A 23929-nucleotide genomic window follows, 5' to 3' on the forward strand; every position below is an offset into this window, starting at 1 on the left:
TTCTCAACCCGTTTCATTTCAAGGACCCCCGGTTTTACATGCGTTAGTCTACGGACCCCCATTTAATGGCATTTATATCTCTGAGACCCCCATTTACATTGTAACATCAAGGTTCATTTAACTCTGAGAGTGTACAAATGGAACCAAATGGACCCCCCCCCCCCCCATTTTCCCTCACTGTATATTGTATCTTTTCCCTTTTTTGCTTCCCATATGATGAATTCCTGTTCTGTCCTTTAGCTACATAGAAATGTCTATTTGTATGTCTCTAAATATTTGTATGTCTTTAAATGTTTTGATGAATTGAACAATGTGGACCCTGTTGTAAACAAGTGTAATGCTTAATTGGGTCGTCCACTCACAGTTGACAGTCTTTGTATTGAGTTTGTGCTTAAAATGTACTGTAAATTCTACAAACTGTTAATAAATATTTCAATCAATCAATCAATCTGTCTGTCTGTCTGTCTGTCTGTCTGTCTGTCTGTCTGTCTGTCTGATTGATTGATTGTTTGTTAGATGAATTCATTGACAGATTCCAGGATTACAGTAGCCTACATTTCAAGCACAACTCAAAACAAAACTGTTAACTGTGGACGACACCATAAAGCAGTGGTTCCCAAACTCAAGGACCCCCAAATTGACACTAATTACCCCACGGACCCCCATTTGAAAAGACATGCCAGGGACCCCCATAAGAGAAGCAGTTTAATTGCAATTAAGGACCCCCCGTTTGACATGCATTAATCTACGGACCCCCGGCCATTTAATGGCATTTCTATCTCTGGGAGTGGGACCGCAATTTATATTTAAAAAGAAATGTTCATTTAACTCTGTGAGTGTTAACTCGGGTCCATTTGGTTCCATTTGTACACTCTCAGAGTTACAGACCCATAGGCCTACCTAATGGTCCATTTTAGCTGGGGACCCCCTGAAACTCCCCGGACCCCACTTATGGGAACCACTGCCATAAAGCATTACACTTGTTTACATGAGGGTCCACCATGTTCAATTCATCATAACATAGGTAAAAGGTAAAAAGGAAAAAAAACAAAAACAAACATACTCTAGTCTAGTGAGGGGAAAAGGGGGTGGGTGGGTCAGGGTCTTTTTTGATTGATTGAAATATTTATTAACAGTTTGTAGAATTACAGTACATTTCAAGCACAAACATCAATACAAAGACTGCTAACTGTGAGTGGACGACCCAATTAAGCATTACACTTGTTTACAACAGGGTCCACATTGTTCAATTCATCAAAACATTTAGAGACATACAAATAGACACTTATGTAGTTCTATTGGCTTCATGGCTTGACAATTGACATATTATGTAGTTCACTTTACGTGAATGTGACATAGCTCTGTTTACACAATACTGTAGGCCTACCTCCAACTGTATACCGGTAATCTTCCCCATTTTCAACTGTTTTTATTTTTTATTTTGACACTTAATACTTTGGCAATGTACACAACACTCATGCCAATAAAGCTCCATTGAATTGAATTGGTTCCCGTCAGATCAGTCCGTTTTCAGTCAGTCTGTTAACCACAGACTGTGGTTTCAACATATAGAAGGTGAAACAGCGCCTCCCAGTGGTGCAGTACTCCTCCTGTAGGCGTGTTTGCTTCATGGAGTTCTATCGTCTCTTCCACGCTCAGTCAGTTATAGTTAGTTAGTTAGTTCTTCATACAGTTCTATGGTCGCGTCCACACTGAGACTAATAGTTTAGAGTTCCTCTTCCACTCAGACAGTTTGTTTGTTTGTGTTTAGAGTTCTATGGTTCGCTTCCTCAGTCAGTCTGTTTGTTTGTTTGTTTGTTTGTCAGTTAGTTTAGTTTTACTTCCAACATGAAGCTCTCTCTGGTCGCTGCTGTTGTTGTCGCTGTTTGTGCTTTCACTGGAAACAGATTCATCAAACTCAGGTGTGTTTATATTTACTGATGTAAACAAACAAACTACTGACGCAGCGCAGTTTAAAGCACTGTGAACTCACATTGTTTACTCTTATGCACATGCAGTTTGTTTTGCTTGTTAAACATCCTGACTGACTGTCGCGTTTCTTTTGTGAATGTGGGTTAAAGTTTACACTGGTGTTGAAATGCAGTCACAGAATGCTGCAGGATTCAGGAATAATGATATTAAATGATAATAATATAACTCTGTTGTATTTCCAGAGAAGTGTTTCTTTACAGCAAAGATAAGGTGTATAAAAGTGTTTTATTTCTAGGGAAGTGGTTCTTTCCAGCAGAGAGGTCTCTGTGAAACACCTGCCCAACTGTCAACTGTTGAAGAATCTCGGTAAGTGTTTAATGTTTTCAGTATAATTTACAAAAAAAATCACACCCGTGTGAAGTGAGTGGCGCTCTCTTATCATCGTAGCAGGCTACATCATCATGCATCATCTGACATGCATATATGATTTGCTCAGTGACAAAACAAACAAAACTCTGTTCATTGTCAATGGACAGAGTTTTTTTTTAATATTTTAAATATTCATATTGTTGTGGGGCTGGCGCCCGCGACAATATGTCTGATATTATGAAGTCATAGCATTAATGCTCTGTGCCGCAGGCAGGCGGGCAGGCAGGCAGGCAGGCGCCTGAGGGCGAGAACATACCTGAAAAGCAGGATTATGGTTAATGGTCAGCAGTGGCGTGCACAGACATTTAGAGGGGCAGGTGCTCAAATGAAAAAAAGGGCACCTTGTGCAGCGCATGTAACCGGCTGGTTGCCTAAACCCATTTTGGGGCGGTAACCCATTTTGGTGTTAGCATCATGGTATGCTTTAGCTATTGAAAAATAGCAGATCTACAAGCTCGTAGAGCGCCACTGAGTGGCGCGCTACGAGCTTGTAGATCTGCTATTTTTTTTAAATCGAAAAACCACTGACATAGAAATATAGCTTTAGATTGTGGGGGGCCTAAATAATATAGTAGAAGCGTTTTATCAAGAATTGATCAATGTCACCGCATGGTCCACACACTACAAATTAAGAAAAAAAAGAGAACGTTTTTTTGTTTTGTTTTTTTGAGCACATTGCCAAAAGGGCAGGGGGTGCTCTAGCACCCCTAGTGTCTATCTGTGCACGCCACTGATGGTCAGAGTTCAGGGTTTAAACAGAACATCAGGATGTGCTTTAACTGCACGGATCTGTGTCTGTGTCTGCCCACTCCCTAGAGGCCAAGGAAAAACCTTTTCCCTGTATCTTTCACATCTGCTCTTTATAGCGCCACCAGGAGGCCCACAAATGTAAAACACATTTTATTATATTACTCCTTCAGATCTTATCCAAATTGCACGCCAATCGGTACACATGGGGCTGTATTTTGCGTGTCTTAAGTACCAGGTCTTATTCCCTAACTTGAGTAAACTAAAAATGGCATTGATCACGCCTCCAGGTCTTTAGTTTACTCAAGTTAGGGAATAAGACCTGGTACTTAAGACACGCAAAATACAGCCCATGATCTCTATAGTCATGTGATCAAGATGGGTCTGTTTGATTTCTCATATTCCATCCTGATTGGCTAATATTGGTTTGATTTCTCATATTCCATCCTGATTGGCTAATATTGGTTTGATTTCTCATATTTCATCCTGATTGGCCAATATTGGTTTGATTTCTCATATTCCATCCTGATTGGCTAATATTGGTTTGATTTCTCATATTCCATCCTGATTGGCCAATATTGGTTTGATTTCTCATATTCCATCCTGATTGGCTAATATTGGTTTGATTTCTCATATTCCATCCTGATTGGCTAATATTGGTTTGATTTCTCATATTCCATCCTGATTGGCTAATATTGGTTTGATTTCTCATATTCCATCCTGATTGGCTAATATTGGTTTGATTTCTCATATTCCATCCTGATTGGCTAATATTGGTTTGATTTCTCATATTTCATCCTGATTGGCCAATATTGGTTTGATTTCTCATATTCCATCCTGATTGGCTAATATTGGTTTGATTTCTCATATTTCATCCTGATTGGCCAATATTGGTTTGATTTCTCATATTCCATCCTGATTGGCTAATATTGGTTTGATTTCTCATATTCCATCCTGATTGGCTAATATTGGTTTGATTTCTCATATTCCATCCTGATTGGCTAATATTGGTTTGATTTCTCATATTCCATCCTGATTGGCTAATATTGGTTTGATTTCTCATATTTCATCCTGATTAGCTAATATTGGTTTGATTTCTCATATTCCATCCTGATTGGCTAATATTGGTTTGATTTCTCATATTTCATCCTGATTGGCCAATATTGGTTTGATTTCTCATATTCCATCCTGACTTCGGGGCAGAAGACCTCACCATTCTGTTAATATTATTATTATTATTATTCATTCAGATTTCGGGGCAGAAGACCTCACCATTCTGTTAATATTATTATTATTATTATTCATTCAGATTTCGGGGCAGAAGACCTCACCATTCTGTTAATATTATTATTATTATTATTATTCATTCAGATTTCGGGGCAGAAGACCTCACCATTCTGTTAATATTATTATTATTATTCATTCAGATTTCGGGGCAGAAGACCTCACCATTCTGTTCATATTATTATTATTATTCATTCAGATTTCGGGGCAGAAGACCTCACCATTCTGTTAATATTATTATTATTATTCATTCAGATTTCGGGGCAGAAGACCTCACCATTCTGTTAATATTATTATTATTATTCATTCAGATTTCGGGGCAGAAGACCTCACCATTCTGTTAATATTATTATTATTATTATTATTATTCATTCAGATTTCGGGGCAGAAGACCTCACCATTCTGTTAATATTATTATTATTATTCATTCAGATTTCGGGGCAGAAGACCTCACCATTCTGTTAATATTATTATTATTATTCATTCAGATTTCGGGGCAGAAGACCTCACCATTCTGTTCATATTATTATTATTATTCATTCAGATTTCGGGGCAGAAGACCTCACCATTCTGTTAATATTATTATTATTATTCATTCAGATTTCGGGGCAGAAGACCTCACCATTCTGTTAATATTATTATTATTATTCATTCAGATTTCGGGGCAGAAGACCTCACCATTCTGTTCATATTATTATTATTATTCATTCAGATTTCGGGGCAGAAGACCTCACCATTCTGTTAATATTATTATTATTATTATTCATTCAGATTTCGGGGCAGAAGACCTCACCATTCTGAGTAATGGACTGGCCATCTTCAGTACGGTACGTTGGCTCTTTGTTATGACATCACTTCCTGTTTGAAATTCTTTATTTGGGAATACCCCATTGAGATATACTGTAGTATCTCGTTTTCCAGAGGGTCCTAACTGAACAATCAATACAAATCACTTAACAAAAGGAAAAAATAAAAAATACAAAAATGAAAATAAAAAAGAGTAAAAACACAAATTATTGGTTATTGTTGTACTAGTGACATCACTTCCTCTTGTCATTGTGATTGGTTATTGTTGTACTAGTGACATCACTTCCTGTTGACATTGTGATTGGCTATTGTTGTACTAGTGAAATTTAATCATTTTATTGCCATTTTCATTCCCCTGAGCTATGGGACGTTACCTGCCATCTACGTATATATTCTGACGATCTAACAGAGTATTCGGGTTGAAGTATCCTGGCATGCCGTGGTACTCAGAGTATCTAACAGAGTATTTATACTCAGGGATTGAAGTATCCTGGTATGCCGTCCTACTCGGAGGATCCTGGTAAAATGTACTCTCTGGATATCTTGGATTCAGCAGCAGATCCTGTAGAGATGGAGCTCAAAGCAGAAGCAGAACTACTGGAATCCTTCAACCCTCATGGAATATCTGTGTTTATAGAAGGTAATATTATTACTACTATTACTACTAATACTAATCTACTAATCTACTGGAGACCTTCAACCCTCATGGAATATCTGTGTTTATAGAAGGTAATATTATTACTACTATTACTACTAATACTACTATTACTACTATTACTAATCTACTGGAGACCTTCAACCCTCACGGAATATCTGTGTTTATAGAAGGTAATATTATTACTACTATTACTACTATTACTACTAATACTAATCTACTGGAGACCTTCAACCCTCACGGAATATCTGTGTTTATAGCAGGTAATACTATTACTACTATTACTACTAATACTATTAATACTATTTCTACTAATGGAGACCTTCAACCTTCAACAGTGTCTTTATAGAAGTTAATAATATATATATTTTTTTTAAGATATTTTTTTGCGGCTTACGCCTTTTATTGATTTTTGAAGGGACAGACAGTAGGCTGACAGGAAACGGGAGAGAGATGGGGGGATGACATGCAGTAAAGGCCGTGTCGGGTCCGGGAGTCGAACCCGCGGCACACTGCGACTGGATTACCAGTCCGGTGCCCAGACCGTTACGCTACGGCCTGGGCCAAGTTAATAATATTTATACTACTACTACTTTAATCTCGTATGGTTGGTAACTGCATAACTCGCCCTCAACAGTGGTAGCAGCGTAGCAAATAGATCGTCTCGCTGTTCTGTCCCATTGATTATTATTAACGGAACAGAATAGAATAGAGATTAAGACCTCCATTAAACGCGGGGTGCGGAGCGCAGTCGGTAGTGCTGCCGTCTCACAGCTAGACGGTCCAAATATGCAGTGATCCTGGTCTCTATACTGCCTCCCCCTGGCCAGCCGGGGCACCTGATGGAGGGGAAAGGAACTGGTCTCTATACTGCCTCCCCCTGGCCAGCCGGAGCGCCTGATGGAGGGGAAAGGAACTGGTCTCTATACCGCCTCCCCCTGGCCAGCCGGGGCACCTGATGGAGGGGAAAGGAACTGGTCTCTATACTGCCTCCCCCTGACCACCCGGGGCGCCTGATGGAGGGGAAAGGAACTGGTCTCTATACTGCCTCCCCCTGGCCAGCCGGGGCGTCTGATGGAGGGGAAAGGAACTGGTCTCTATACTGCCTCCCCCTGGCCAGGGAGAAGAAAAGAAGCAGCTTGGACTCCTCATGCATAGAAGGAAGCATGAGGTCAGTCCGTTGTTGGCCGAGGGCGTGTAGCGCCCAGGATTAGATAATTGATTTGTTTGGTTCCCACGTAATTATCAGCTGGTTAAAGAGAATCTGCTCCAGGGCTCAAACTGAACGAGGCGAGCAGCGACTTGTTGACTTGTTGTTGGATCGGTGGTGACACACCTGTCGTCTTTTCAGATGACAGCGGTCTACTCTAGTGAACCAGTGTGTATGTTACTGTGCTGTGCTGTGCTGTGCTGTGCTGTGCTGTACTGTACTGTACTGTACTGTGCTGTACTGTACTGTACTGTGCTGTGCTGTGCTGTACATATTGTTGTGTGTGTTCAGATGACAGCGGTCTAGTGAAATCCCATTTATGAAGTGTGGTTGGTAACTGGTTATCTCGCCCTTCTACATCTCACCCACATGGTGGTGGTGTAGCTTGTTCTCTGAGACATTAACGCAGCCGGTAGTCGATCAATGCAGCTCCATAGGTCAAGCAAAAAAAAGTGGGATGCATCGGACGTGTGTACACGACTACACGTCCTAGCGCATCCTCAATGATACCAGGCGAGAGAAGAATATTCATGCATGCACGCACTTATGCAAGTGTGCATAGGTTCTTAGGATTATTCCGTGAGGCTACAACCTTTGTCAAATATAGGCTACATTAATCACATATTCATGAATGGAATAGGTTTGTAGGATATTTATTTGAATGAATGAATGAATGCACGAATGAACGAACGAACGAACGAACGAACGAATGAACGAATGAATGGATTTTATTCATATAGCACCTTTCCAAACATAGTTACAAAGTGCTTTGTAGTGTATATTGTGTGTTTTCAGGTGATGGTATTTATGTATTGGTGGTGAACCATCCTCAGCCTCGTCTCAGTCTGTATATTGTGTGTTTAGTCTGTATGTTGTGTGTTCTCAGGTGATGGTATCTATGTATTCGTGGTGAACCATCCTCAGCCTCATCACAGTGTGTATGTTGTGTGTTCTCAGGTGATAGTATCTATGTATTCGTGGTGAACCATCCTCAGCCTCATCACAGTCAAGTAGAGATCTTCCAGCTAGAAGACGACACTCTGATACACCTGAAGACCGTGACCCACGACCTCCTGCACAGGTGAACTATGACCTCTTACACAGGTGAACTCTGACCTCTTACACATGTGAAGTCCACAAGATGGCAGCATGTTTCAGCAGGTCACCAATTTCACCGTAACACCACTGGAGTGACTGAGTGTAAGTGAGCGAGTGGCCGATATTTTGGGTGTTGGAATTCGGCTTTTGGATTGCCTCCTTGTGTTTGTGGCGTTGCTCGGCCAATCAGGGATTGGCTTATTGCTGTTAATGTGTCCGGATATCTCTAGCTCAGTAGGTAGTTCAGTAGGAGTTCAAGAACTAACCCTAACATAACTGGTATGTTGGTTAACCTGGTTGTGTGACAGAGTGATGACATAAGAGTGAATGAAAAAACCCACCTTTTCAGACTCCATCATGGCCCATAGCACTTACCCCACCCCCTTAGATAGCATTTCTGTAGACTTAGATAGCATTTGATACAGACTTATAGCATGTTATGTAGACAGCACTATAATTGCATTGGATGTAGTCATAGCACGTCATAGTACATATGTATAGCATAGTAGTATAGATGTATATATTTATATGTATAGCTTCATTATATAGATATTCCACTGTTACTTTCTTAGCTTACGCATGTTTCTTGATAAATGCTTTTATGTGATGTATTCCCATGCTTTTTTGTTCTTGCTTAATGTAAGTTGCTCTGGATTAAGAGCTTCTGATAAATGCCTAAATTGTAAATTGTAAATTGTAATGACATCATCAGAGTGAATGACCTCACGTGTCCTCCTCAGTGTGAATGACATCATCGCGGTGGGCGTGGACAGTTTCTTCGCCACTAATGACGCGTCTTCGCCTAACGAGTTTCTCCACCTGATGACCGTTCTGCTGGGTTACCCACAATGCACCGTGGTTTACTACAGCCCCGCTGAGGTCACGGAGGTCGCCGCAGGCTTCCTGTCCGCCAACGGCATCAACATGTCTCCTGATGGAAGGTGTGTGTGTGTGTGTGTGTGTGTGTGTGTGTGTGTGTGTGTGTGTGTGTGTGTGTGTGTGTGTGTGTGTGTGTGTGTGTGTGTGTGTGTTAGGGATGCTGCCGATTAATCTATTTTCCGATTAATCGTCAGAGTCTGCAAAATCGATTTTATAATCGAAAATCAAAAATAAATAAAAATATTTTTTCTTTATTTTTTAATAGCCAAAATATAGGCTAATAAGTAAGGCTGCATGATATATCGAACATGTACCTTCATCAGAGTGGAGAATATAAGTATAAATCAAGTTGAGCAAAGCCACTCTTCTCTGCCCCTCTCTCTAACAGACACAGTTAACGATCGCTTGTTAAGTGCCTGCCAGACAGACAATCAGATGAAATGAAGGCAGGTGTAGAGTAGAGTGTAGACTAGTGAACTGTGTTCTCTTTATATCAAGTACTTCATACCAGCCCCTTATGAAACTACTTCTCCCCAAATCCAAATGGATTTTATTTTCCATCCTAAATGGCAGTAACTAGCAAAGGTTTACTCATCAAAACTGATTATAAAACTGTAACCATCAAAGCATGCACTCAACATATAATGGTTATGTGACCATGGCATGTGCATAATCTTAAAAGTTTTATCTGATATTGATTTTTTTTTGGGGGGGGGGGGTCAATTAAGCGATTATTAATCGGCAGAGCTGTCGATTTTTCGATGTGGCTGATGGTCACTTTCTGGCATCCCGTGTGTGCGAGCGTGCCCTACACACTGGTAATAATAAACAATTATTAATATCGAAGCCGATAATCGGTCGATCCCTAATTTAGGATGGTGTAATGAGTTGACATGTTGTTGTCCATAGGATGGTGTAATGACATCATAGGATGGTACTATGACATCATGTTATTGTGTCTATAGGATGGTGTAATGACATCATTGGATGGTACTATGACATCATGTATTGTCTCCATAGGATGGTACTATGACATCATAGGATGGTACTATGACATGTATTGTCTCCATAGGATGGTACTATGACATCATGTATTGTGTCCATAGGATGCTGTACGTCTCTGACATCCTGGATCATGAGATCGAGGTGTTTCAGATAAACGAAGGACATCATTTAACTCCTGTGAAGGTATTTATATTAATATTAATGTTTTTAAACACTGCTTTTATTTCATTATGCATAATGTTTACCACCACGAACGCCCAGGGTTATTTAACCCATTCTGACCGGGCACCCATTTTGGTGTTGGCATCATGTTATGCTTTAGCTATTGAAAAATAGCAGATCTACAAGCTCATATCGCGCCACCGAGTGGCGAGATACGAGCTTGTAGGTCTGCTATTTTTGAATAATCGAAGAATGACTGACATTTTTAGAATCTGATCTCAGGTCAGAATGGGTTAATCAGACCAGTGTGTGTCCAGTGGAAACCTCGTTATGAATCTGATCTCAGGTCAGAATGGGTTAATCAGACCAGTGTGTGTCCAGTGGAAACCTCGTTATGAATCTGATCTCAGGTCAGAATGGGTTAATCAGACCAGTGTGTGTCCAGTGGAAACCTCGTTATGAATCTGATCTCAGGTCAGAATGGGTTAATCAGACCAGTGTGTGTCCAGTGGAAACCTCGTTATGAATCTGATCTCAGGTCAGAATGGGTTAACCAGAGCCCAGCGATTTATAGCAGCGGAGCACATTTAGCGACGGACCAGATGTTATCCCGGATGTGGCTGAAGTAGCTAAATGTAGCCAAAACACTCTAGAGGCGATCGACAACAACGGGAGGTATGATTCATTCTACCGCGACTACCGACGGGACCGCGGTGGGCCGTCTGACACATGAGTTATTCACGTTTTAAGATTTTCGGTCTCCTCGGCTAAAATGGGAGGGAACATTTTCGATGACGTCCCAATCTGGGTTCGCATGAAGTCCTGTTGCCGGGTTATTGATCGTTGGAGTGCATGCATTTGGTTTTCACAGTGAGTGGTTATTTTATTAGAAAAGTTAGTTAGCATCATTGTCATCTCTTGATGGCTAAGTGGTGATGGGGGGTCAGTTTGTGCACTCCCCTTCCTGGGTTTTGGGATGGGTGGGGTTCTAGGAAGCGCAGCAGCAAATGGATTCCCAGGAGAGAGAGACCCAACTGACTGACCACCAGTGTCTAGTGGTCGGTTGGTGGTAGGTACATTTGCCGGTCCCGCTGCTCTAGAGGCAACAGCCCCCCCTTGTGGTTCATGGGAGAGAGCCTCCAGGTCCAACAACGAGTAGTGAGTGATTGGGTTAATTTGCTGATTGAGCACATTCTCCGCTCCTGATTGTTGAGCACCAGGTGGGTGCAGCAGTGATTCCACTAAGTCTCCGAAATCCAAGAGAGAGTTGCCGGCTGCCATTTTGAATTTCCCAGTTGGTTTGAGTTGAAATGTTTTATTGCACAGTTGGACTGCGTTGTGGTTCCATTTTGTGTTAGTTTTCCCAGAAATGTACAAAATAAATAAAAACTCTGTTTGCCTTTAAGGCCACCTTTTTCACATCACAATATTGACAAACATTTTAAACATTTTAAACCTCGGGCACCATTATGTTTTTCCAGTTTGTTTGAGTTGCAATGCTTGGTTTGCTTGGTTCACACAGTTTTGTGATTCCTTTGTTTGTGGTTAATGATTAGGTTTCCCCTTATTGTCCCATCTGGGGTGCCACTTTCTATGTAGCGGTTTGGTACCTGTGGTTGTTGTTGCTGGGGTGCCAGTCAGGGCGGGGCCTGACAATAAAGGTATTACATAAATCAAACCCTACAAAGGGTGCATGTACCCACACATGAACCCTTAAATGCATCTAGCGGGAAACCATGAATCATAAATCCTTTGTCAGTAAAACTGTTAAATGCACAAAATAGTATTATAATAATAGTAAGAATATCACAACAATTCCCAACAAGAAATAGACACCACACCGAGATTCAAAGTTTGTTTGTTCTTAATATATTGAATGAATGTCAGGGGAATTCAATATAAATAGTTCAGTTCAGTTCCGTCAAAATATCAACCCAAAAGAAAACTCTGGAACAAAAATCCGGGTTTTACTCTTCCCCAAAACAACGTAAATTCACTGAAAACTTCCCTTTCAAAAGGTACTCCAAATAATAGTAGTTAAACTCCAAAAATAAATGAGGCTCCAAAATAATCCAAGCGGAAAATAAACTCCTCTTCTTTATTAATTAGCTTTCCAACCGACCTGTCAAATAACTCCGGTCCGGGTTTTACGGCGCTCTGGCCATTCACCGTCAGTAGTAACCAGTTCACCAACCCTATTATGACAGCAGTCCTGGTGTGCTATGATGCGTTGTACGTTGCTCTCGTCTCCCGTTTGTGCTGCCGTTTATCCGGATGGACCTCGGGGTGCTTACTGCCGAGCCTCTCCCGTTGACGACGCCGCTAGCGAGCTAACTGGAGCTAACTTTGTCAACACATCTCCCGCAACACTTCTCCAGCCGGTCACACTTCCTCCTTCCTCCTCTTCCTTTTCTCCGCGCCTCCATTCATACACGTACATGACGCTCCGTGCGTCGTCGGTCGTGCGTGTGCGAGTGGTTGTTAGTGGTTGAGAACAGAGAGGTGTGTGTGTGGGCGTGCATGTGACGTTGGATTTTGACAGGTTGAATGTGGCTCCAAAACGGATCGCCACAAAATAACATCGAACGTTGCGCAACAGGCGCTCCCAGCCTGTGGAGCGATGCGATCGTTTTTCATATCAATACATCTCCGTCCTTTTATCAATCTCCGTCCCGAGCGCTGGGCGTTAATAATTGATTGAACGGAGAACTCCGTCCTCGCCGCTCGGGGTGTTAACTGAAGGTAAAGCTAGGCAGCGTTCGGCTCACTGTGATTGGCCCTCACAGTATGGGTGTGTATTTATTTATTATATAATGTTTAACAGACAGTACCAGTGGGCTCTCTCTGTGACAACATGGAGGTGTATTTCTATATTGTATATAATGTGTATTTATATATTGTATATAATGTGTATTTATATATTGTATATAATGTGTATTTATATATTGTATATAATGTGTATTTATATATTGTATATAATGTGTATTTCTATATTGTATATAATGTGTATTTCTATATTGTATATAATGTGTATTTCTATATTGTATATAATGTGTATTTCTATATTGTATATAATGTGTATTTATATATTGTATATAAGATGTATTTATATATTGTATATAAGATGTATTTATATATTGTATATAAGATGTATTTATATATTGTATATAAGATGTATTTATATATTGTATATAAGATGTATTTCTATATTGTATATAATGTGTATTTATATATTGTATATAATGTGTATTTCTATATTGTATATAATGTGTATTTCTATATTGTATATAATGTGTATTTCTATATTGTATATAATGTGTATTTATATATTGTATATAATGTGTATTTATATATTGTATATAATGTGTATTTATATATTGTATATAATGTGTATTTATATATTGTATATAAGATGTATTTATATATTGTATATAAGATGTATTTATATATTGTATATAATGTGTATTTATATATTGTATATAATGTGTATTTATATATTGTATATAAGATGTATTTATATATTGTATATAAGATGTATTTATATATTGTATATAATGTGTATTTATATATTGTATATAATGTGTATTTCTATATTGTATATAATGTGTATTTATATATTGTATATAATGTGTATTTATATATTGTATATAATGTGTATTTCTATATTGTATATAATGTGTATTTCTATATTGTATATAATGTGTATTTATATATTGTATATAAGATGTATTTATATATTGTATATAATGTGTATTTATATATTGTATATAAGATGTATTTATATATTGTATATAAGATGTATTTATATATTGTATATAAGATGTATTTATATATTGTATATAATGTGTATTTATATATTGTATATAATGTGTATTTATATATTGTATATAATGTGTATTTATATATTGTATATAAGATGTATTTATATATTGTATATAATGTGTATTTATATATTGTATATAAGATGTATTTATATATTGTATATAAGATGTATTTATATATTGTATATAATGTGTATTTATATATTGTATATAAGATGTATTTATATATTGTATATAAGATGTATTTATATATTGTATATAAGATGTATTTATATATTGTATATAAGATGTATTTCTATATTGTATATAAGATGTATTTATATATTGTATATAAGATGTATTTATATATTGTATATAATGTGTATTTATATATTGTATATAAGATGTATTTATATATTGTATATAAGATGTATTTATATATTGTATATAAGATGTATTTATATATTGTATATAAGATGTATTTATATATTGTATATAAGATGTATTTCTATATTGTATATAAGATGTATTTATATATTGTATATAATGTGTATTTATATATTGTATATAATGTGTATTTATATATTGTATATAAGATGTATTTATATATTGTATATAAGATGTATTTATATATTGTATATAAGATGTATTTATATATTGTATATAAGATGTATTTATATATTGTATATAATGTGTATTTATATATTGTATATAAGATGTATTTATATATTGTATATAAGATGTATTTATATATTGTATATAAGATGTATTTATATATTGTATATAATGTGTATTTATATATTGTATATAAGATGTATTTATATATTGTATATAATGTGTATTTATATATTGTATATAAGATGTATTTATATATTGTATATAAGATGTATTTATATATTGTATATAATGTGTATTTATATATTGTATATAAGATGTATTTATATATTGTATATAATGTGTATTTATATATTGTATATAAGATGTATTTATATATTGTATATAAGATGTATTTATATATTGTATATAATGTGTATTTATATATTGTATATAATGTGTATTTATATATTGTATATAATGTGTATTTATATATTGTATATAAGATGTATTTCTATATTGTATATAATGTGTATTTCTATATTGTATATAAGATGTATTTATATATTGTATATAAGATGTATTTATATATTGTATATAAGATGTATTTATATATTGTATATAAGATGTATTTATATATTGTATATAATGTGTATTTATATATTGTATATAAGATGTATTTATATATTGTATATAATGTGTATTTATATATTGTATATAATGTGTATTTCTATATTGTATATAATGTGTATTTATATATTGTATATAATGTGTATTTATATATTGTATATAATGTGTATTTATATATTGTATATAAGATGTATTTATATATTGTATATAATGTGTATTTATATATTGTATATAAGATGTATTTATATATTGTATATAATGTGTATTTATATATTGTATATAATGTGTATTTATATATTGTATATAATGTGTATTTATATATTGTATATAATGTGTATTTATATATTGTATATAATGTGTATTTATATATTGTATATAATGTGTATTTATATATTGTATATAAGATGTATTTATATATTGTATATAAGATGTATTTATATATTGTATATAAGATGTATTTATATATTGTATATAATGTGTATTTATATATTGTATATAATGTGTATTTATATATTGTATATAAGATGTATTTATATATTGTATATAAGATGTATTTATATATTGTATATAAGATGTATTTATATATTGTATATAATGTGTATTTATATATTGTATATAATGTGTATTTATATATTGTATATAAGATGTATTTATATATTGTATATAATGTGTATTTATATATTGTATATAATGTGTATTTATATATTGTATATAATGTGTATTTATATATTGTATATAATGTGTATTTATATATTGTATATAAGATGTATTTATATATTGTATATAAGATGTATTTATATATTGTATATAAGATGTATTTATATATTGTATATAATGTGTATTTATATATTGTATATAAGATGTATTTATATATTGTATATAATGTGTATTTATATATTGTATATAAGATGTATTTATATATTGTATATAAGATGTATTTATATATTGTATATAATGTGTATTTATATATTGTATATAAGATGTATTTATATATTGTATATAATGTGTATTTATATATTGTATATAAGATGTATTTATATATTGTATATAAGATGTATTTATATATTGTATATAATGTGTATTTATATATTGTATATAATGTGTATTTATATATTGTATATAATGTGTATTTATATATTGTATATAAGATGTATTTCTATATTGTATATAATGTGTATTTCTATATTGTATATAAGATGTATTTATATATTGTATATAAGATGTATTTATATATTGTATATAAGATGTATTTATATATTGTATATAAGATGTATTTATATATTGTATATAATGTGTATTTATATATTGTATATAAGATGTATTTATATATTGTATATAATGTGTATTTATATATTGTATATAATGTGTATTTCTATATTGTATATAATGTGTATTTATATATTGTATATAATGTGTATTTATATATTGTATATAATGTGTATTTATATATTGTATATAAGATGTATTTATATATTGTATATAATGTGTATTTATATATTGTATATAAGATGTATTTATATATTGTATATAATGTGTATTTATATATTGTATATAATGTGTATTTATATATTGTATATAATGTGTATTTATATATTGTATATAATGTGTATTTATATATTGTATATAATGTGTATTTATATATTGTATATAATGTGTATTTATATATTGTATATAATGTGTATTTATATATTGTATATAAGATGTATTTATATATTGTATATAAGATGTATTTATATATTGTATATAATGTGTATTTATATATTGTATATAATGTGTATTTATATATTGTATATAAGATGTATTTATATATTGTATATAAGATGTATTTATATATTGTATATAAGATGTATTTATATATTGTATATAATGTGTATTTATATATTGTATATAATGTGTATTTATATATTGTATATAAGATGTATTTATATATTGTATATAATGTGTATTTATATATTGTATATAATGTGTATTTATATATTGTATATAATGTGTATTTATATATTGTATATAATGTGTATTTATATATTGTATATAATGTGTATTTCTATATTGTATATAATGTGTATTTATATATTGTATATAATGTGTATTTATATATTGTATATAATGTGTATTTATATATTGTATATAAGATGTATTTATATATTGTATATAATGTGTATTTCTATATTGTATATAATGTGTATTTATATATTGTATATAAGATGTATTTATATATTGTATATAAGATGTATTTATATATTGTATATAAGATGTATTTATATATTGTATATAAGATGTATTTATATATTGTATATAATGTGTATTTATATATTGTATATAAGATGTATTTATATATTGTATATAAGATGTATTTATATATTGTATATAAGATGTATTTATATATTGTATATAATGTGTATTTATATATTGTATATAATGTGTATTTATATATTGTATATAATGTGTATTTATATATTGTATATAAGATGTATTTATATATTGTATATAAGATGTATTTATATATTGTATATAAGATGTATTTATATATTGTATATAATGTGTATTTATATATTGTATATAAGATGTATTTATATATTGTATATAAGGTGTATTTATATATTGTATATAATGTGTATTTATATATTGTATATAAGATGTATTTATATATTGTATATAAGATGTATTTATATATTGTATATAAGATGTATTTATATATTGTATATAAGATGTATTTATATATTGTATATAAGATGTATTTATATATTGTATATAAGATGTATTTATATATTGTATATAATGTGTATTTATATATTGTATATAATGTGTATTTCTATATTGTATATAATGTGTATTTCTATATTGTATATAATGTGTATTTCTATATTGTATATAATGTGTATTTCTATATTGTATATAATGTGTATTTCTATATTGTATATAATGTGTATTTCTATATTGTATATAATGTGTATTTATATATTGTATATAATGTGTATTTATATATTGTATATAAGATGTATTTATATATTGTATATAAGATGTATTTATATATTGTATATAAGATGTATTTATATATTGTATATAAGATGTATTTATATATTGTATATAATGTGTATTTATATATTGTATATAAGATGTATTTATATATTGTATATAAGATGTATTTATATATTGTATATAATGTGTATTTCTATATTGTATATAATGTGTATTTCTATATTGTATATAATGTGTATTTATATATTGTATATAATGTGTATTTATATATTGTATATAAGATGTATTTATATATTGTATATAAGATGTATTTATATATTGTATATAAGATGTATTTATATATTGTATATAATGTGTATTTATATATTGTATATAAGATGTATTTATATATTGTATATAATGTGTATTTCTATATTGTATATAATGTGTATTTCTATATTGTATATAATGTGTATTTATATATTGTATATAATGTGTATTTATATATTGTATATAAGATGTATTTATATATTGTATATAAGGTGTATTTCTATATTGTATATAATGTGTATTTATATATTGTATATAAGATGTATTTATATATTGTATATAATGTGTATTTCTATATTGTATATAAGATGTATTTCTATATTGTATATAATGTGTATTTATATATTGTATATAAGATGTATTTATATATTGTATATAAGATGTATTTATATATTGTATATAAGATGTATTTCTATATTGTATATAATGTGTATTTCTATATTGTATATAATGTGTATTTATATATTGTATATAAGATGTATTTATATATTGTATATAAGATGTATTTATATATTGTATATAAGATGTATTTATATATTGTATATAAGATGTATTTATATATTGTATATAATGTGTATTTCTATATTGTATATAAGATGTATTTATATATTGTATATAAGATGTATTTATATATTGTATATAAGATGTATTTATATATTGTATATAATGTGTATTTATATATTGTATATAATGTGTATTTATATATTGTATATAAGATGTATTTATATATTGTATATAAGATGTATTTATATATTGTATATAATGTGTATTTCTATATTGTATATAATGTGTATTTCTATATTGTATATAATGTGTATTTATATATTGTATATAAGATGTATTTATATATTGTATATAAGATGTATTTATATATTGTATATAAGATGTATTTATATATTGTATATAAGATGTATTTATATATTGTATATAAGATGTATTTATATATTGTATATAAGATGTATTTATATATTGTATATAAGATGTATTTATATATTGTATATAAGATGTATTTATATATTGTATATAAGATGTATTTATATATTGTATATAATGTGTATTTATATATTGTATATAAGATGTATTTATATATTGTATATAAGATGTATTTATATATTGTATATAAGATGTATTTATATATGTATTAAATATATGTATATATATTTAACAGACGGTACCAGTGGGGTCTCTCTGTGACAACATCGAGGTGGACCAGCTGACCGGTGACCTTTGGCTCGGGTGTCACCCTAACGGATACAAGCTCATCACCAACGACCCCAACGACCCCCCGGGGTCAGAGGTCAGTCACTGTCCTTTCATTATATCATCATCATCATATAGTCTGATTCCTCTTCTTTAGTCATTTATCAGACGCTCTGAATCCAGAGATTTACAGTAAGCGAGAACACATGGTATTACTGTACATCACATACACAGAACTAGCAGTGGTGTATCTACAATAAGGCGAGGACCTCACCTTGTTGCTGGTTATCATTCAGCGTCACATGCTAGCTATCATGTTCTCTTGCAGTTTAAAGCAAATCATTGTAGAAGGTGAAGGTTGGAGAACCACTGGTCTGATGCATTTAAAACAGGGATGTTTTCTCACTCCATTTAAAACAGGGCTGTTTTCTCACTCCATTTAAAACAGGGCTGTTTTCTCACTCCATTTAAAACAGTGCTGTTTTCTCACTCCATTTAAAACAGGGCTGTTTTCACACTCCATTTAAAACAGGGATGTTTTCTCACTCCATTTAAAACAGGGCTGTTTTCTCACTCCATTTAAAACAGGGCTGTTTTCTCACTCCATTTAAAACGGGGCTGTTTTCTCACTCCATTTAAAACAGGGCTGTTTTCACACTCCATTTAAAACAGTGCTGTTTTCTCACTCCATTTAAAACAGTGCTGTTTTCACACTCCATTTAAAACGGGGCTGTTTTCTCACTCCATTTAAAACAGGGCTGTTTTCTCACCCCATTTAAAACAGTGCTGTTTTCTCACTCCATTTAAAACAGGGCTGTTTTCTCACTCCATTTAAAACTGGGCTGTTTTCTCACCCCATTTAAAACAGTGCTGTTTTCTCACTCCATTTAAAACAGGGCTGTTTTCACACGCCATTTAAAACAGGGCTGTTTTCACACTCCATTTAAAACAGGGCTGTTTTCACACTCCATTTAAAACGGGGCTGTTTTCTCACTCCATTTAAAACAGTGCTGTTTTCTCACTCCATTTAAAACAGTGCTGTTTTCTCACTCCATTTAAAACAGTGCTGTTTTCTCACTCCATTTAAAACAGTGCTGTTTTCACACTCCATTTAAAACGGGGCTGTTTTCTCACTCCATTTAAAACAGGGCTGTTTTCTCACCCCATTTAAAACAGTGCTGTTTTCTCACTCCATTTAAAACAGGGCTGTTTTCACACGCCATTTAAAACAGGGCTGTTTTCACACTCCATTTAAAACAGGGCTGTTTTCACACTCCATTTAAAACGGGGCTGTTTTCTCACTCCATTTAAAACAGTGCTGTTTTCTCACTCCATTTAAAACAGTGCTGTTTTCTCACTCCATTTAAAACAGTGCTGTTTTCTCACTCCATTTAAAACAGTGCTGTTTTCTCACTCCATTTAAAACAGTGCTGTTTTCTCACTCCATTTAAAACAGTGCTGTTTTCTCACTCCATTTAAAACAGTGCTGTTTTCACACTCCATTTAAAACAGTGCTGTTTTCTCACTCCATTTAAAACAGTGCTGTTTTCACACTCCATTTAAAACGGGGCTGTTTTCTCACTCCATTTAAAACAGGGCTGTTTTCTCACCCCATTTAAAACAGTGCTGTTTTCTCACTCCATTTAAAACAGGGCTGTTTTCTCACTCCATTTAAAACTGGGCTGTTTTCTCACCCCATTTAAAACAGTGCTGTTTTCTCACTCCATTTAAAACAGGGCTGTTTTCACACGCCATTTAAAACAGGGCTGTTTTCACACTCCATTTAAAACAGGGCTGTTTTCACACTCCATTTAAAACGGGGCTGTTTTCTCACTCCATTTAAAACAGTGCTGTTTTCTCACTCCATTTAAAACAGTGCTGTTTTCTCACTCCATTTAAAACAGTGCTGTTTTCTCACTCCATTTAAAACAGTGCTGTTTTCTCACTCCATTTAAAACAGTGCTGTTTTCTCACTCCATTTAAAACAGTGCTGCTTTCTCACTCCATTTAAAACAGTGCTGTTTTCTCACTCCATTTAAAACAGTGCTGTTTTCTCACTCCATTTAAAACAGTGCTGTTTTCACACTCCATTTAAAACAGTGCTGTTTTCTCACTCCATTTAAAACAGTGCTGTTTTCACACTCCATTTAAAACGGGGCTGTTTTCTCACTCCATTTAAAACAGGGCTGTTTTCTCACCCCATTTAAAACAGTGCTGTTTTCTCACTCCATTTAAAACAGGGCTGTTTTCTCACTCCATTTAAAACTGGGCTGTTTTCTCACCCCATTTAAAACAGTGCTGTTTTCTCACTCCATTTAAAACAGGGCTGTTTTCACACGCCATTTAAAACAGGGCTGTTTTCACACTCCATTTAAAACAGGGCTGTTTTCACACTCCATTTAAAACGGGGCTGTTTTCTCACTCCATTTAAAACAGTGCTGTTTTCTCCATTTAAAACAGTGCTGTTTTCTCACTCCATTTAAAACAGTGCTGTTTTCTCACTCCATTTAAAACAGTGCTGTTTTCACACTCCATTTAAAACAGTGCTGTTTTCTCACTCCATTTAAAACGGGGCTGTTTTCACACTCCATTTAAAACATGGAAAATAAATGTATATGAACATAATGCCAATGCAGAATATATGCTGCGTATATGCCTTGCGATGTTAAACAAGGCCAAATCGACATAAAAAATGGAGTGAGGGATTCTAATATAATAAAGTCTAACTCATGTTGATTAGGTGATGTAATGGTGATGTAAAACAAACGGTGCAAACACAAACATTAAACGCCATTAACAATAAAGAGACAATATGACGTAATGAGGCACATTATGACGTATATTTTCCCTTCATGGTCAACGGTGTTTACTAAACAAACATTGAACTAAAGACAAACATTAAACCTGTTTAGGAGGGGCTCAAAAAGGCCAACGCATCATGACCATAAAAGTCTTAAGGCCTATTTATAGTCTGGTTTTTCGGTGGTGAGGTGACGACCACCGCTCCGGTGGTGAGGTGACCGCCGGAGCTGTAATAACGTTGAGCGGTGGTGAGTAAAAACAGAGAAGGGTTTGCTCTTCACCGCGGCTCAGTGACGTCATGTTGTAGTTCTGTGGTCACCTCAGTGACGTCATGTTGTAGTTCTGTGGTCACCTCACCACCGACACCACCAGACTATGTATGAGCTTTTATACCCTTGCCATTGTTGAAAGTTGGCAGCCCTAACGTCAGCTAAGAACCTAACCGTAGGTCACACCCCTGCCTTGGGTGAGGGTAGTGGGCAACCTATTAAGGCTCATTCATAGTCTGGATTTTAGGTGGTGAGCTGACCACCGCTGTAATAACGTTGAGCGGTCCTCACACGTCTCAACAACGAAAGGAGAAATTAGGTCAAAATTCTGCCAAATATGACTTAAATTAAACATCAAAACATTTTCACTTCATTGATATTGAAAATGTATATTATGTAGACGAGCAAATCGGCTAACCAATCACGTGTCGATGGGAGTGCTTGGCCAATAAGGGACCACCATTCTTGGTCCAGAAGATATCAAAGCTCTACTGATTGGCCAGTGTGAGATGATGCACGATGACAAGAGAGCGCCCCTCACTTCACACAGGTGTGATTGTTTTTTCTTCTTCTTCTCCAGGTGATCCGCATCCAGAACATCCAATCGGATCGTCCGCTGGTAACGCAGGTGTTCGCTGACGACGGAACGACCATCATTGGCTCGTCCGTCGCCGCCCCCTACGGAGGGAAGCTCCTGATTGGCTCAGTCTACCACAAGGCCCTGTCATGTGACCTGGAGTAGTGGTTTTTGATTGGCCGCCACAAGGCCCTGTAATGTAATGTGTGACATCACAGCTTCATCCCAATAAAAAAACTTCAATGAAAATAATCTCTGCATTGTGTTGATAAAGTTATGGACAAAATACAATTTATAGAATGTAGAAGAATCTGATCCAACAACAAAATAATCTTTAGTTTGTTTTTAAGACCTCCATTGTGTGAAGTCCACAAGTGGCCGATATTTTGGGTGTTGGAATTAGGCTTTACTGACAGTTTTCTGAACAACCTCATGTTTCTATGTCAGTCGTTCTCAAACATTTTCATGTCAAGGACCCCCAAAAATATCTGTAATTGGGTTAGGGTTAACCCTAACCCAAACCTAACCCTGTAAAATATGTTGTTCCAGGGATTTGAACAC

At 33.5% G+C, this 23929-nt stretch overlaps 1 protein-coding gene across 1 annotated transcript; it reads left to right on the forward strand.

The window, feature by feature from the left end:
- Nucleotides 1-1640: 1640 nt before the first annotated feature.
- On the forward strand, nt 1641-23598 carry LOC310855324 (serum paraoxonase/arylesterase 2-like). The gene is made up of 9 exons (XM_083760278.1): nt 1641-1922; nt 2228-2298; nt 5164-5219; nt 5677-5839; nt 8022-8145; nt 8903-9103; nt 10148-10229; nt 19689-19817; nt 23372-23598. Exons 1-9 carry the CDS (start codon nt 1849-1851, stop codon nt 23531-23533), a joined length of 1062 nt encoding a protein of 353 aa, XP_083616404.1. The 5' UTR covers nt 1641-1848; the 3' UTR covers nt 23534-23598.
- Nucleotides 23599-23929: the final 331 nt, after the last annotated feature.

The sequence above is a fragment of the Protomyctophum parallelum genome (genome assembly GCF_964188405.1).
Source record: "Protomyctophum parallelum genome assembly, chromosome: 3".
NCBI lineage: Eukaryota > Metazoa > Chordata > Actinopteri > Myctophiformes > Myctophidae > Protomyctophum > Protomyctophum parallelum.

Bases quoted from the DNA above. Each gene is read 5' to 3' on its own strand.
- LOC310855324 (XM_083760278.1), top strand. From the start codon at position 1,849: ATGAAGCTCTCTCTGGTCGCTGCTGTTGTTGTCGCTGTTTGTGCTTTC. The intron at 5,220-5,676 runs GTACGTTGGCTC...ATTTATACTCAG, and splicing joins GACTGGCCATCTTCAGTACG to GGATTGAAGTATCCTGGTAT. The intron at 9,104-10,147 runs GTGTGTGTGTGT...TTGTGTCCATAG, and splicing joins AACATGTCTCCTGATGGAAG to GATGCTGTACGTCTCTGACA.